This window comes from Ilyonectria robusta, assembly GCF_021365365.1.
Source record: "Ilyonectria robusta strain PMI_751 chromosome Unknown BGZ61scaffold_23, whole genome shotgun sequence".
NCBI classification, from domain to species: Eukaryota; Fungi; Ascomycota; class Sordariomycetes; order Hypocreales; family Nectriaceae; genus Ilyonectria; species Ilyonectria robusta.
The window spans coordinates 261483-275965 of record NW_025764457.1 but is presented as its reverse complement, the minus strand read 5'-3'; the positions used below and the strand labels follow the sequence as shown (position 1 = coordinate 275965).

The following is a 14483-nucleotide window of genomic DNA, read 5'->3' as shown; positions in this document are numbered from 1 at the left end:
TTGATCCATGCGAATGTCGCGAACCAGAACCAGAACCAGGAACCCCGTCCCTGATCCAACCGTCAACGCCGTTTGTTTGAGTGGAACCGCTGCCCGCCTTTTCGTAAATCATCTCATCATATCTATTGGTCCTTTCTGTCCAAGCCTCTGACAATGGCGTAGCTTGTTCCTGCTGCCAGCATTCCAATGACCAAGGTCTGGAACGCTCCCCAGAGACCGGCGCGGTGGTTCCGGATGGCGACGTAGTTCTTGACGTAGCCGAAGACGAGCAGGACAGCAACAGTGATGCCGATGGAGACCCAAAGAGCCTCGCGCACGCGGTCCATGACAAAGTACGGGATCATGGGGATGAGGCCGCCGATGAAGTAGCTGAGTCCCATGGTGACGGCCGAGATCCATGCCTGGTGGATGTTGGGCTTGTCGAGCTTGAGGTCAAAGTCCATCATGAAGCGCACCCAATGGTCGGGGTTCTTGCACAGCTCATCCACTAGGGGTGTGGCAGCAGTCCGCGATACGTTGTACTTTTCCAGGATGGAGTAGACGCCGTCGCGCTCGGCCTCGGGCATGTTCTGCACCTCGCACGCCTCGCGCTGCTCCTGGTGGTTGTAGTGGTCGCGCTCGGTGACGGCCGCGAGGTACGCGCCCAGGCCCATGCTGATCATGCCGGAGAACAGCTCCGCGAGGCCGGCGATGATGACGACCTTGGCGCTGCCGAGGCTGGAGAGGCCGGCGGTCAGGGCGAAGGGCACGGTGAGGCCGTCTGAGAAGCCGATGATGATGTCGCGGAGCACGTTGCTGTAGTCGATGTGGCACTCCTCGTGCTGGCTCTTCCTGGGGTAGAGGGGGATGTGTTGCTGGTGATGGGCCGTCTCGATGGGAGGTTCGGCGGGGAGGAGGGGTGATGATTCTGAAGGGATATGGGTCATTGCGGCTGTTGTGTTGGTGTTGGTGTTGGTGTTGTTGCGGTTATTGGTGGTGTTGCGGTTGTTGGTGGTGATGTTGGAGGGAGTAAAGTCGAATGAAGTGTAATGGACCATAGAGCTACGGTGTGTGAGATTGTGGTGTGAGTATAAGTATAAGTGTGAATGAGTATCAAGTGTAAGTGAGCATAGTATAGTAGTACATGGCATCTAGGTACAACAAAAACAGCTTCCCCCGGACATCTTTATACGTCTCCCCCAATCTCGGACCTGTCCAAGCCGTCTCCGCCAAATTACCAAAAAAGCGCCCTTGTCCGACAAGTCCGAGGGCGAAACTGCCTACGCCCGTTCTCTGGCCCCTCGAGATTTGGACGCGAACTGCCGTGCTCGCCAATGTCAGCATCCCTCATCCCTGGCGCTGGAGCTCGTGGTGTCTGGCCCTGACCCGCAGCGGGCTCGCTCAGTCGCCGGCTCGGTGTGATGCTGGGGCGCAATTGACCAATCAGCGGCCGTGTTTTAGTCATCCGGTGGTAAACACTCCTTTCCCAGCGGACGCACGGTCGCAGCGAAGAGTCCACAGTTCGTCGTAGCCAAAGACAAAATGCAAACCGCCATGACGAGTCGAGGCTAGCGGGCCAGAGGGCATCGCGGCTATACTGCGTTGGGAGCTCGAGCAGCTGGGAACGAAGTGAAAAAACAGGGGAGAAGCACGGCTACGCGGCGTATTTACGAGGCACACAAAGGCAGCGGCCTGGAGGCTTAGTAAAAGCAGCCGTGGTGGTGGCCGGCTTCACAGCTTGTGGTCTCTCTTCTTGCGCTGGTACAGCGCCACCTCGAGGCCCTGGACGCCGCCGTCGCGCATCACCCGCCGCAGGATCTTGCCGCTGGGCGACTTGGGGATCTGCTTGACGAAGACGATGCCGCCCACGAGCCACTTGTACCGCGCCGTGTGGCTCTCGACGTGCGCCTTGAGCTGCTGCGCGAGGGCATTCAGCTCGGCGTCCGTCTTGCTCGGGTCGCGCGCGACGACGTAGGCCCGCGGCCACTCGGTCGCCTCGCTCTTGTCGTGGACGCCCACCACGCCGGCGTCGGCAACGTCATCGCTGCTGCAGAGGAGCGCCTCTAGCTCTGCGGGGGCGACCTGGTATGCGCGGACCTTGATGAGCTCCTTGATGCGGTCGGTGATGCAGAGCGTGCCGTCGGCGTCGAGCGTGCCGACGTCGCCGGTGCGCAGCCAGCCGTCGTGTGTAAGTGCGTCCATCGTCACGCTCATGTCGGGTGCGGATCCGGCGGCATAGAGGCCTTGGCTGGGGATGTACGCGCTCATGAGGGCCGCGGATCGGATGAGGATCTCGCCAGCTGCGCCAAACGGCGCTGCTTTTGTGGCCACTGTGGTCGCATCCTTGCCGTCGGCCGGGGGGGTTGCATCTGCGTCGGCAGCAATCATGAGCTCGACGCCCCAGTGCGGCCGTCCGGTGTCGTTCTTGTATGCAAGCATCGCCTGCTCGTCCAAGCCGCTCTGCACCGTCACGCTGCACGCCTCAGACATACCGTAGCCCATCCGCACCAGGAATCCCAGTCGCGCGTGCACCTGCACCACAATCTCGTGGCCCAGCGGCGCCCCTCCTGTGACGCCGGCCACGACGCTGCTGAAGGCGTTGCGGCCGTTGGCGTCCCGCCGCAGGTACGGCTCAACGGCCGCCGACTTGGCCAGCATCACGGCCACGGGCGGCGCCATGTGTAGGTATGTGATCTGGCGGCGCGGGATGGCCGCCAGCACGGCGTCGAGCTTGAAGGCGGGCATGGAGTAGACCGTGGCGCCGGCGCAAATGGCGATGAGGAACGAGTTGGACAGGCCAAAGACGTGGTAGAAGGGCACATAGCCCAGCCATCGCTGGCGCCGACCCCCGTAGAAGTCGGCCTCGTGCCAAAGAGAAGCCAAGGAGAAGTTGAGGGCGTTGTGTGACAGGAGGACGCCCTTGGACCGTCCCGATGTGCCGGACGACCATAGAATCACGGCCGTTCGTGTGGAGGCCGCCTCCGGAGCAAACTTGTGTCCGGTCTTCAAGGCCCGGTCCGGAGCGACCAGGCTCCGCCAATCCCCGGCGCCGGATTCGGCCTGGCCCAACGGGTACAGGTCCTGGGCGAGATCAACCGTGTAGATGTGCGTCTCCTTCACATACGCCGGGTCGTCCTGGTTCTCGAGAGCCTGCGTCACGGTCTCGAGGCTCGACTTGAGGGTGATGATGACGTGCGGCCGCGAATTCTTCACCACCCACGCGAGCTCCGTCGCCGTGAGGCCCGGGGACACGAGCGTCGCGGTCAAGCCGGCGGCGAGGGTGCCGAGCAGCGCTGTAGCGAAGGGCAGGCAATTGGGCAACTGGACGAGCACTACGGGGGACACCTCTGGGCGTGCGCAGGAAGGTGTCGGCGGTAGGGACTGGATGGCTTCCGGATCGAGGCCGAGTGCCTGCAGGCTGCCGGCCAGCGCGAGGGCGTCATTCCTGAGGCGGGAGTATGTGAGGGCGCGATCTGGGTTATATCACTTTAGCATATTGGGGCTTGACGGGGTACCGAAGTTTAGGGAACATGAGAACCCCGATTGAGGTCTGACAGTGCCGCTCGCGTACCTGATGCGTGGTCGACAAAGATAGGCGCGTCTTCAGCTATGCGCGGTACCCTTTGCTTGAGGGTGGTGTACTCGCTCTCGGACTCAAAGGGGTTGCTGAAGAGCCAATCGAAGGTGTTGACGCCGGGCACATTGGCCGGGAAGCCGGCGTAGGAGGGTTCTGCAGACATGGTGAGTTGTCCGTGTTCGGTGGTTGAGGTTTTCTCGCCGAGTTGCAGAACGGATGGAGGCAAAAAAAAGGAGCCGAGGAGAGGGAAGTCAAGAGGAAGACAAAGAGCTAAAGAGCCAGAGAAAACAGCAACAACTTCGCCAAAGCCAAAGCCAATGTGGAAACCAACCTCCAATTCTCCCCTTTCCCCGTCTCTCCTTTTAACTGGCTTTGGCCGTTATGCACTTGTCGCAGCTTTCGAAGCCGCGGTATCGTGGGTGGCGGACCTTGGAGAAGGCGGAGACCCCGCGCTGTCAATTCCCCGTGGAGAGCGCGAGCGGCAGTTGGGTCGGCTGCGTTGCTGGGAAGCGAAAGCGAAGTGGACGCCCCGTTAAGCACATATCAGGACTTGGCAGAGACTATTTTAGGGGACAATGGGAGGTTGGTTGGTGTGCTAATATGGAGAATGGTTGATCGTGGGTTGTCTCGATTGACACTTGAAACCTGTGTCTCATTGAATAACAGTTGCAGCAGAATGCGAGCTTGTGACAATGCCAACCCCATCATCATCCATCTGACTTCATCGCTAATAGCCCCCGATAACACGGTAATCAGGGTAGCAACAATCGATTAACAAAAAGCCAAGTGGAGCTCCAATTGGTCCACTCGCGTTGTTGGGGTAAGTGTTGAATTCCCCGAAATCGAGCATCGTTCTGCCGCGCGGGACAGGGTTCTTGTCGCCCGAGGCAATCTTCTGCGGGGAAGCTTGGGTGCAATCTTGATGCGAGCCCAGCAACCTTCGGCGCGTACCAGCGACTATGCCGAGGGATATTGGCGCGTCAATCGCTGGCTTTGGCCCGTAAATACGACGTCGTATAGATGGGCGATTTATTAGGGCCCCGAGGGATCGTTGACGGTACTTGTCTTCGGTCCCGTACAGCGAAATTGAGCGTCCGCGGCTTAAGTTACTTGCAGTCGGCGAACCCATAGGCAGGTTATTTAATTCCCCATGAGCATTGATTCAACCCCTAAATCCATCAATCGAAGTAAACATGGGAATCATGCACTCGGCATTAGCGCCACGGTCCCAAGGTGTTTGTCCTACATGATTAAGCTTCTCACCCGTCGCATTTTAAATATTGTCGCATTCCGTATGTCTTGTTGGTTGTCGTTTTGTGCATGGGATTCATCGTGACACCGCCAGTTTCCTCGCGGGACCCCAAGAGGCTTGCGCTTGCCCATGCACCAATAAACTGAACAAATCTCACTGAAGTCTTCTTTATGCCACCGTGCAGAGCCGCCTAATTCTGTGTACCACAAAGCAATCCACGCAAATGTTCACAGAAAGAACCTGGCGGTGGCCCGTTATTCTCAAAGCTTGGCTCTTGAATGCGTAATGCTCAAGGGCTAATTGAAATCTCATACTATCATATCCTCTCTCTTATTCAATTCACCAGACCTTCTGGTGCTAGGTATGTCATCTAATTGTGCACCGGTATTGTGCACCGTCTACTACGTTGCTTTACTCTACATTGTGATACTGAGAGGCTGAACCATCTAGTACCCAGTAACCAGAAGAAATGTCTTGCAATATCCTAGCGTGTGAGGAGAACATGGATGATAAGCTTGATCACAAACGACATGTTAAATGTGACACGTCATGCTGACATGCAGCCAACAATTGCATTTCGAGTCAACCAACACATCTATTAGTATATTGTGGCCGCCCATCACACCGCTAGATACTAAACACAAGTCTAAACTAAACGGGGCCACTACAGCAGATCCCTGCCTCATTCATCGCCTTGCTTCTTGATCTCACTCGGGGATGCATTCGGCTATTGGACTTGCATTGGCGGCTCTGATTCACAACATCAGATTGGCTTCTGCCAGATGCAAGAACATGGCCTGGACCCGACTACCAGGCTCGGTTCAGCACGCCACAGTTTGTCAACTAGTCCGCCTTGATTTATGCGGAGGTGTACTAGACCTGGCTCAAGTCTAGGTCTACATTCACACCGAGTCTACGTATTACTCGAGTACCATCTCGACGCCTCGGTTTTTAGACGAAACAGTGCTTGTTGGTCCTGCGCCGTACTGTGCTGGAAGAAGTGAACAGTGGATGAATGCATGGCGCCGAAAATGACTTGATATTATGACTAGTGACTTGGCAAACTCAAGCCACCAGGTTGGTCGATCCCTTGACAGTCTCCACTAGAAGGAAGTTGGTGATCTCCTCGGTTCTCTGAAAGCATTCTAGCCCAATTCTCTCTGTCTGCCATGTCGGAATTTCCAGTTCACAACGAGGCGTCATGCGAGTAAACAACGCTAGACATGCACTCAGGCCATGAGGAATAAGTAATTAACTGTTACCTAAACACAAGGAGGGACAAAGATTGTAGGAGTGGAGTTTGTGTGACTGCTTAACAGGCGCAGAGAAACCTCTTGAACACTACAACAACTCGACCGACTACGAGAAACACATCAACGAGTGTATCATCCGTCCCAAGCTAGCTGATTGACGCCACTCATAGTGATTCAACGCATTCTCCCTTGTAGTAGGACTTTGAGTTATCTTTCTCCTACGCTTTGACCGACTTTGTCCACCCTATACTGTTTAAGTAGACACAGGGTTTGTTGTTGAACCTGTATGATTCGGCTTTCAATTACGCTAGATCATTGCTCATGTTAGATTGCTATAGTACTGGCCTGGATCTTATGAGAAAAGAGCTTAGGCATGACGCATGTTAAGAAGGCTTGGTGGGTAATGGTATGGTGACCAATTTGAGCTTGAAACACTTAGGTTGGCCAGAAGCATTTCCCAATTAGAAAACAACACTAATTTTGTGATAATGGGGGTACTGAGCGTTCCACCAGACCCGATCTTCAACAACTTGTGTCAAGTTCATGTACGGCATTCGCATTGGCCTCTAGACTTCAGGACGAACGCGGGAAAGACCACCAGTGATGTGAGACTGCCAGTTTCTCCCAGGCTTCTAGACCAGAATGCAACCACCAGAAACTTGATGTCCGCACGACCTTGGAGTTGGCCATGCAACCTTTCCCACCGGGAACGAGTGCTTGAATTTGCGCATACAGATCTCGAGGTCGGAACCCGGAGCATCGCCGCGGTGAATTTGTTCTAGAGGCAATTACCCTTCGTCGCAAATATGCTTTGGTCTCGTGTTGTATACCAGTGCCAGCTTGTGTTTGCATGTCTGTTTAGAAGATACAGACGGGATGTATTGGACAAGGTTTGCAACTCGGATCGTGATTGTGGCTTCGTTCTCGGACGTGGCTCGGGAATCGGTGCGGTAAAGGGAGGATGGGGTTGCTCAAGACGATAATTTTAGTTGATTCTCTGAAGCGAGTAGAGTTCAGGCGGCATTAAAGTCATAATAACAGTCAAAAACTCAACTGGGGGTTGACAGAGTTTAGTTGATTCCACCAACCAACCACCACTGAATATGACACTTGATTACTGTAGAAATGGCCATCAAGCAGTCGCCGGTCCTGTGGTTCGCACAAAATTCAAACACGGCCACCCCATAAGCAGGGTTGACAATCCTTATCCCAATCCCAGAATACCCTTCCATACGGCCCTCATCATGATACCAACTATCGTACAAGACTTCTTTGGCAGCCGTATCTCGTAACCTGTTGGAAAACGACACACTTCAGAGATTGAGAAGCAATCTGGGGAACTCGGGTTCGAAAAATCCACAAGGCCCTTGAGTATGTCTCGAAAAGTGTTGGCGAAGGTGGAGGCCGTTGGCAACCCCCTGTGATAACATCATGGCATGGAAGTATGGCAGCAGGAAGAAGTGGACGTTTTCTGATATCGGTGAGGTGTTGCTAGAAGCCTTTAGTTCGGATATGGCATCGTTCAGTGGGCAGGCCTTTTTTATATCGATCGGGATCCATGGACGTTGATCTTCGCCTTTGATGGATTGTATCATAGCTGCGTGGTTGGCAACCACCGGAAGAGATGCCAGAGAGACTCAGCTAATCTAGTCCACGCGACATTTCTTTCATATTCCATACCTTCGCTTTCTCGTGGAGTATCGCTTGGCTATCTTGGTTTGGTGAGTTTGCTGGTTGCTCATGACCTCGACCGCATCACCGGCTAAGCGGGATCAACAATTAGCGTGGGATATCTAGAGAGCTAAAATCGGCGGACAAGACATGGGCCCAGAGGGTTTTTTTTAACCGCAGTGCGAGATAGGTGATGAATAATTCAACAATCGTGACATCAGACTGACAGACCTAAAGTGTTGTCCCAGGTCGGATGGTTGCGAAGCCTGGAATCTGGCTGGTTTGGGTTTGGCCAATGAACAACGGTGTGATCACGGATATTGCGATGCGATCTCATGTCGAGACGATCCTCAGATGCCATTCGGGTGTCGTGCCGTTGCCCCGGGTTCTGTTTCCGTGGTGGGGACGGGCGGCTCATCCCAAGGCGGTTTGCAAGTCTGCCTCTCGGATGTGATGCCTGGGGAAGCTTCATGGGCGTGATTTAAGATGAAAGAAATCGGGAAATATAATCATATTCAAATGCCTTTTATTTTCTGTTCTTCTGGTCTTATTGTGGTGTTCTCATGTGGTTCAGTTCCGAACCTTTTACATTTTGGCACTCGCCATGCCCCATCATGGGACAGCAATCAGGTTCAATGCTGAATTAGCGAAGTGTTTGCCAAGGACGGGCTAGGAGCAAACCCTCCTTCAGCTGCAGCCCTCGATGTTAGGCGCGAAGCCAGCTGGATTCAAATTCCATCACGGGGCCACTGGACAAAGCAACTTCACGCAGGTTTTCGGACATCGAGGGAAAAGCAAAGAGCTCGGAGTTGCTGAGACACAATCCGAGACTAGCGAGACAAATGGTTGGCACATCCTATTACATTCACACAAGGCACTTGGGTTCGTGCAGCAGGGCATGCGCCTTGTTCTGCAGAGGGTCATCCTGCAGGCTGGGGATGGTTGACAAGAATGACACGTCGCCGTCTTCAGTCAGCACTGTGAATGAGAGATGGTGCGGGGACAGCTTAATACCCCCTCGCTGAAAAGGGCAGCAATGGACCGGTCAGTCATTCGTACCCTACCACGTAATGTGCATATTGAACCAGGGTTAGTAGGCGTTCTAATGCCGGGTGTATGGGCAGCGGCAAGTTGCGAAGGGAGGGGACGTCTAGAGCAGGCTTGCTCTTGGCCTACGGCTACTTCCCTATGGATTGTGCTTCAGGGTTAGCGACCGGAACGCAAGAGGGGTGAATCTATCATAGCTGGGGGTTATCAGAGCCACAGTGACAGCTGGGTTCCCACTGGAGACCCGGCTGAGCTCGGTACCTGGACTGGAGCCGCTCCGTGTGAGCAAGGTACGATGTGGGAGTCTGTCTCCCTCAACATCGGACGGGGGATAAAGAAGATCCCCTCAATCCTGGGCGGACGAGGGTGGACGAAGTTGGTGGGAAGATGCGTGCAGATCGGCTTAGCTGTCTTGGGTATTGGCGCCGATCGATCCCACTTGCGTGCGGTAATTGCATTGACAAAGGTCCAAATCCAGGCTGAGGAGGGGTCTGCCAGATTGGCGTTGTGCATTTCAACGTTGAAAGACACCTCGTCCTGCTGATAGCGACGGCACGGGGGGGTTGCAGACGCCTTGCGTGTCGTACCGTGGCGTGGCTTGATAGCGATGATACCACGATGGAAGCAGCTTGGGCGTGTTCCACAAATCCCAACAGCTCATCGATACATGCTGGAAGAATGGGCGTTGCAAAAAAGAAAGTAACAGATAAGGAGGTACTTGGAGCCGGCTCATCACAGTGAGGTACAAGACACTCGGCGTTGGAAGTAGCCCAAAGCAGACCAAAGCAGATACAAGCATACGCACCCTGGTCGGCGGTTTCTGGTTCTCCGGTGCCCTGCTTCCAAGAGCCCTTAATTAGTCGATGTTGCATGTGCCGGCATAATTGGCATGCATGTCTTCCCCCACTCTGAGACGAGGCTCGCGATCGGCCCGCCTTGATGCTGATAGCTGAGGGCAGAGACAACGGGTAGCGAGCGGATTTGTAGATTAGGTGTAGCCAGAATGCTACCGTCATGTAATAGCAGCCCCGGATATAACCATCCGTTAAATAAGTGGCTAATGGGCCATCAAGCGACGCGGGGGATGGACCAAGGCGAATCGCGCCGCCATGGAATCGTCTTGGATGACTCTGTCATTCTGCAGCTTGCTATAGTCTTCCATCCAGAATGGAGCACGTATCTCAGCTGTGTGGTACCCCTGTTCCCGTCTGCAAGCCTCCTTTTGGGGGAACCGCTCAGAGCGAGGCGATCCACGACACACTGTGTAGAAGCGACCGGTAGCCGGTCCCAGCCATCGTCTCCAGACCCTAGTGGCGCCATCATATGTGACAGAGTCCACTCAAAGCCGTAGGAGGCGCTTGCGGCGAGCCAGCTGGAGCGACAGATACAGGCCGCGGCTCCATGGACTGGGCTGTGGGAGTGCAGGACAGTGGCAGCCCCCAGGCGAAGGAATCGAGGCGATTCCTTCGGCTGGGATAGCAGAAATGCAACAGCATTGAGGTGTTTACTCAATTTTGTGGCAAGAAAGGCCTTGGCCGTGTATTGCAAATTGATTCGAAGTGCATATTGATTCGAAGCTGCCTTCATTCGAAGCTGCCTTGACCTGGCTTCTCCAGAGCCCCCAGTACCAACCCCCCCTTCAAAGGCGCCGTACTCGCCGCTTGAAGTGTTAAATTATATTGTATGGCCATCTCGCTATCGTGTCTGAGTCGTATCCGTGTCGTGTTCGTGTCGTTGTCGGCATTATTCGACGTTGCTGTCGTTGTCACTGTCGGCTCTCTCCCGTCCATCAACAGGTTTGATTTTCAAGTTTGTTGATCAGGGTGGGCTTCAAGTCTAGCTGCCCCCTCCTCGGTGCCGTGGACGAAGAGGTGGGCTCGGTTGGCAAGGAAGCTTTGGATCATCGCGCAGCCGCAGTTGTTGTGTTGCAGAAGCTGTGTCTGGAGCAGGTAGACCTCCTGATTCAGGCCGGCAACACAACTGGTCAAGTCGCGGTGTCTCTCCTTCAGGCCTTCTTCGTTCGATTTGAGCCTCAGAGCGTCTTGCTTCTTCTTGATTCGGAACTTGTTGGACGCGATTCGGTTTCGATCCTGGAGTCGTTTTTCGCGCTCGAGGGCGTCTGCCGCAGATCCTGCGAGTCCCGGAGCCGACTCACCAGAACCCTCTCCGTTGGTTGTCGTATTGCCGGCGTTGCTGGTGTTCTTGTTTTTGTTGCTCTTCTTACTCTTCGGTTGCTTGCCTTTGCCTTTCTTGTCGCGCTTGTTGGTCTTGTCGCGTTTGCTGTCATCCTTGCTGCTGCTGCCGCCCCCGCCGCCACTGTTGCCGGGGTGAATTGTCGGAAGCTCCGATTCTCGTGGCGACTCTATCTTTGGTTCGACGATTTGAGTAGAAGGCCAGTTCGTGTATTGGGCAGATGGACTTTCGCCCAGGCTGAGTGTGCGTGATCGAGTGGGCGAAAGTTGGGTCCAGCCCCCATCAGGAGATTCTTTGAATACTACCTGATCAGTGACGGAGGATATGGCCGTGTATTCAGTGGCAGGGCTCGGCCAGGTCGAGTAGCCAAGAGAGTTGGTATCATAACCACATGCGTGGCCGCCCTGGAGGACACTGGTCTGTATGTAGCTAGGCGTCATTTCCTCTCCGTTTGGAGCGGAACCGACAGGCGCGGATTGATCTATCGACCACCACTGCTTCCACGGAAGGTCCGGAGCGACGTTGGACGTTTCGAGGGTCGGGTCGACAAGCATGACGTTGTTCTCGTCGAAGGCCATGCCGTCCGTTGCGTTCAGGGGAGGGAATTGTGCGTGGCAGGACGCAACACCCCCATCGCAGTAGGGGTGAGAGATGGATTCCGAAGTCGCCGGCGCCATGTTCTCGGGGTCTGAAACGTTGCGGTTCATGATATGCATTCTTTCGGGTTGGTCGGAAGGTCGCGTCTCGTTTGTTCGGGGATTCGATCGATGACTGGGGTTGAATCGTGGAGGGACTCTGTCGGTTTTGGGGACGGGGTTTAAGGGAGCTCGGGGAGAGAGCTTGCAGGTGTCACAAAGAAGAGAGTAGGACCAACCTCCGAAACAATACAGGTAGAAACAGGCTTGGGTGGTCAAGTGAAGATGGTTGGTAGGGCTGTGGAATGCTAGGCAGCTGTTGGCTGAAGCTGTGTAGGTACCATACTAACAACAAGCCACTGTTTATGCATGTAACCCCGGATGGAGACACAAGCTGGACCCTACAGATAACAAGCAACGCTGAAGGGGAATTCCTGTCTGGGCTGACGCGATTATCGAGACTGGTGTGGGCGGTGGTAACACTTTACCCAGTGGAATCGGGCCTTGTGGAGAATCGGGTTCCCACAAAGACACGATCAAGGACGTGATTAGAGGCAAACCTGAGATCTGGGGACGGCACAGCCCGACTAGGGATGCATCAAGACATCTCTAGCCGAGAAAACATAAGTTATGGGGGGTCATTCGGCATGTACGTAAGTGTATAGTGCAGTCCAGGGCTGGCTTGCTCGGACGCGTTAGATAGAATTATACCTGGTTCATTGCGGAGCCGGGGACGGGAGCGTAGGCACGCTTTAATTGGACAGAGAGCTCGGATCGACTGTCCTCAGCGCCGCTTGTGATTGATGGAGCGCTTCCACACTCTCCATTCGCCCTGATACTTTGGCAGGCGAGTACGGTAGACGAGACGAAAAGCGAGATGACAGAGTACGTACAGAACAGAGGGGGGATGGTTTGTGAAATCGTCAGGATATCGAGGAATCGTCCACAGCACCATTGATAAAACAAGTTGTGATGCTTGAGAGCTTGCAGGAATCAACGCCAATCTGTCCTGGTGTGTGCTGGGACCCTGTCAGAAGAAGCCGCCCATTCCCCCCCCCCCCCCCCGCCTGGAGAGTTGAACATCCAGGGTATTCTTCTGTTGGTTGACCCCAGGGCCGTGTTCGTGTTGCCGAGATCCTTGTTTCGCGCCCTCCCGTGCTCAAGTGCGGCGCCAGGGAGTTGCGATGTGAGACATCCAGTGGAGTTGAGGGCTTGAAGCCAGAGCCCAGGCTCTTCTTGGCAGTACATTGGACGACTTTTGGTCTTGAGACTACTGGTAGGCTCACGATCAGGCTGCAGGGAGAAGGACGGGATGATCGGAACCGTAGGACTACCTTCTCCTCCGGCGATACCACATCGCATCGTCCCGCCCCGCAAGCAGGATCCCACCGAAGCTCGAAGCCGGGATTATCATGCCGCCATCCGCTATAGGAAGTACGGACAGTCTCCTGTCAGTCCGCCGGGGTGGAATCTTCTATCTGCAGAGTCAGGCTGCCTGCAAAACTGGGTGCACCCCTTCCCTCCTGGAACATGGCGCTGTCGGGATGGTCCGCTGGTTCTAGCTCTCCCGGGAGTGCGATGTGAAATGTAGCCCCAGAGCCTGATTTTTGTTGTTGTCTCGTCCCGCAGAGGATCCCTCGACCGTGTCTCGGGGTGTGGCATTGTGCCCTTAGGTCTGGTCGTCTCCTGGCCAAGTTCATCCCCCCTAATGCCGGAACCGCCACTCATCCTAGCTGTAGCGCAAATATCTATCACTTTGCTGGAAGGAAAAGATGATAGCTGATACATATCACACCACACCTGTCCTTGCATCCAGTAAACCGGCCGGCAGTGGGACAGGAGGAGGGTGCATCAGGCTTCATGGATTGGTCAAGCATGGCAGAGCAGCACTTTGCCCAGCCCAGCCACAATACCGTAGTGTATATCCGTGCGTCCGTAGATTCCACGGCTGTAGCAGGCATTGACTTGTAGGATTTCGCTTCTTGGCAGCCGGCAAACTGATCCGGACGACTGGAGGGCGGCTGAGCCAAGATGATATATCGCGGCCAGCCTCAACTGGTAAGCATAAGTCCTAATCGACACTCCACCACCCTTTCGGTTTCCGACAGGGTTAAATCCAGTATTTTTGACAGAGAGAGGTCAAACTAGCGCCTCCCTCGAGAACGGCTGAAGCTGGTAGCTGGGGGTTTGGCTGATGCCCCTCGAGGGACGCCAGGCAACGCAAGTTATGAACGTTCAATAGGAAACCACATACTGGATGCACTGGAAATTATGAGCGAAATGATCAAACCCAGAGGCCGCCCTGGCTCGCACTGCAATCAAGCCATCCGCATTGTATTATCCACGGGGCGTCTCGGCAGAAGCGCCACGCACAGTGCCCATGACAAGGCTGTCCCCAAGAGGAAACCCCCGGACGCCTGTCCATAGCCAATTCTCGCCTGTAACTGTGGACTTGTGTACTGTGATCTGCGTCTGCGGAGAGCACTGAAGGTGGCCGAGGCTTTGTGTCGTGGAGCGGAACTTGTTCGTCCCGTGTGAGCCCCCTGTTGAGAATGTCTCCGAGTATGATCGGCACTTTCTTTTCTACCGCCTGACCCAACAGGCTGAGTGCTGTAATTAAGCCTCTTTCGTTTAAATCGTGGGTTTCGGATTCTGGGCTTCAGTTAGCACGTCGTGAATGCGGCAAGCAACTGTGATTCACCGCGCTCTGCCTACTCTCCCGGACCTCTCTTCGCCCTCTATAACGATGCTACTCTTGCAGCACAGCGGCGGTCATCCTCTCTCAATCTTGACCATTGCATCTTAGTGTAAGGCTCGCCGTTATAGCTGAGGTTATCTTGTGCCTCTCCAACACTCCAACACGGCAGGTCTGTCCC

The 14483-nt window shown here is 54.9% G+C and overlaps 5 protein-coding genes across 5 annotated transcripts; all 5 read right to left on the bottom strand.

The window, feature by feature from the left end:
• Positions 1–122: 122 nt before the first annotated feature.
• Positions 123–926, bottom strand: BGZ61DRAFT_363342 (Ccc1 family; the record flags this gene model as incomplete). The annotated part of the gene is made up of 1 exon (XM_046241430.1): positions 123–926. The coding sequence occupies one exon, from the start codon at positions 924–926 to the stop codon at positions 123–125; it is 804 nt and encodes a 267-aa protein (XP_046098914.1).
• Positions 927–1710: 784 nt separating this feature from the next.
• BGZ61DRAFT_363194 (uncharacterized protein) lies at positions 1711–3719 on the bottom strand (the record flags this gene model as incomplete). Its single annotated transcript, XM_046241413.1, has 2 exons — positions 1711–3452; positions 3551–3719. 2 exons carry the CDS (start codon positions 3717–3719, stop codon positions 1711–1713), a joined length of 1911 nt encoding a protein of 636 aa, XP_046098913.1.
• Positions 3720–8986: 5267 nt separating this feature from the next.
• On the bottom strand, positions 8987–9946 carry BGZ61DRAFT_556629 (uncharacterized protein). Its single transcript, XM_046255664.1, has one exon. It carries the CDS (start codon positions 9793–9795, stop codon positions 9094–9096), a length of 702 nt encoding a protein of 233 aa, XP_046098912.1. The 5' UTR covers positions 9796–9946; the 3' UTR covers positions 8987–9093.
• On the bottom strand, positions 9848–10429 carry BGZ61DRAFT_556623 (uncharacterized protein; the record flags this gene model as incomplete). The annotated part of the gene is made up of 1 exon (XM_046255663.1): positions 9848–10429. The coding sequence occupies exon 1, from the start codon at positions 10364–10366 to the stop codon at positions 9848–9850; it is 519 nt and encodes a 172-aa protein (XP_046098911.1). The 5' UTR covers positions 10367–10429.
• A 155-nt stretch (positions 10430–10584) lies between these two features.
• Positions 10585–11688, bottom strand: BGZ61DRAFT_482899 (uncharacterized protein; the record flags this gene model as incomplete). The annotated part of the gene is made up of 1 exon (XM_046249432.1): positions 10585–11688. The coding sequence occupies one exon, from the start codon at positions 11686–11688 to the stop codon at positions 10585–10587; it is 1104 nt and encodes a 367-aa protein (XP_046098910.1).
• Between the last annotated feature and the right edge of the window lie 2795 nt (positions 11689–14483).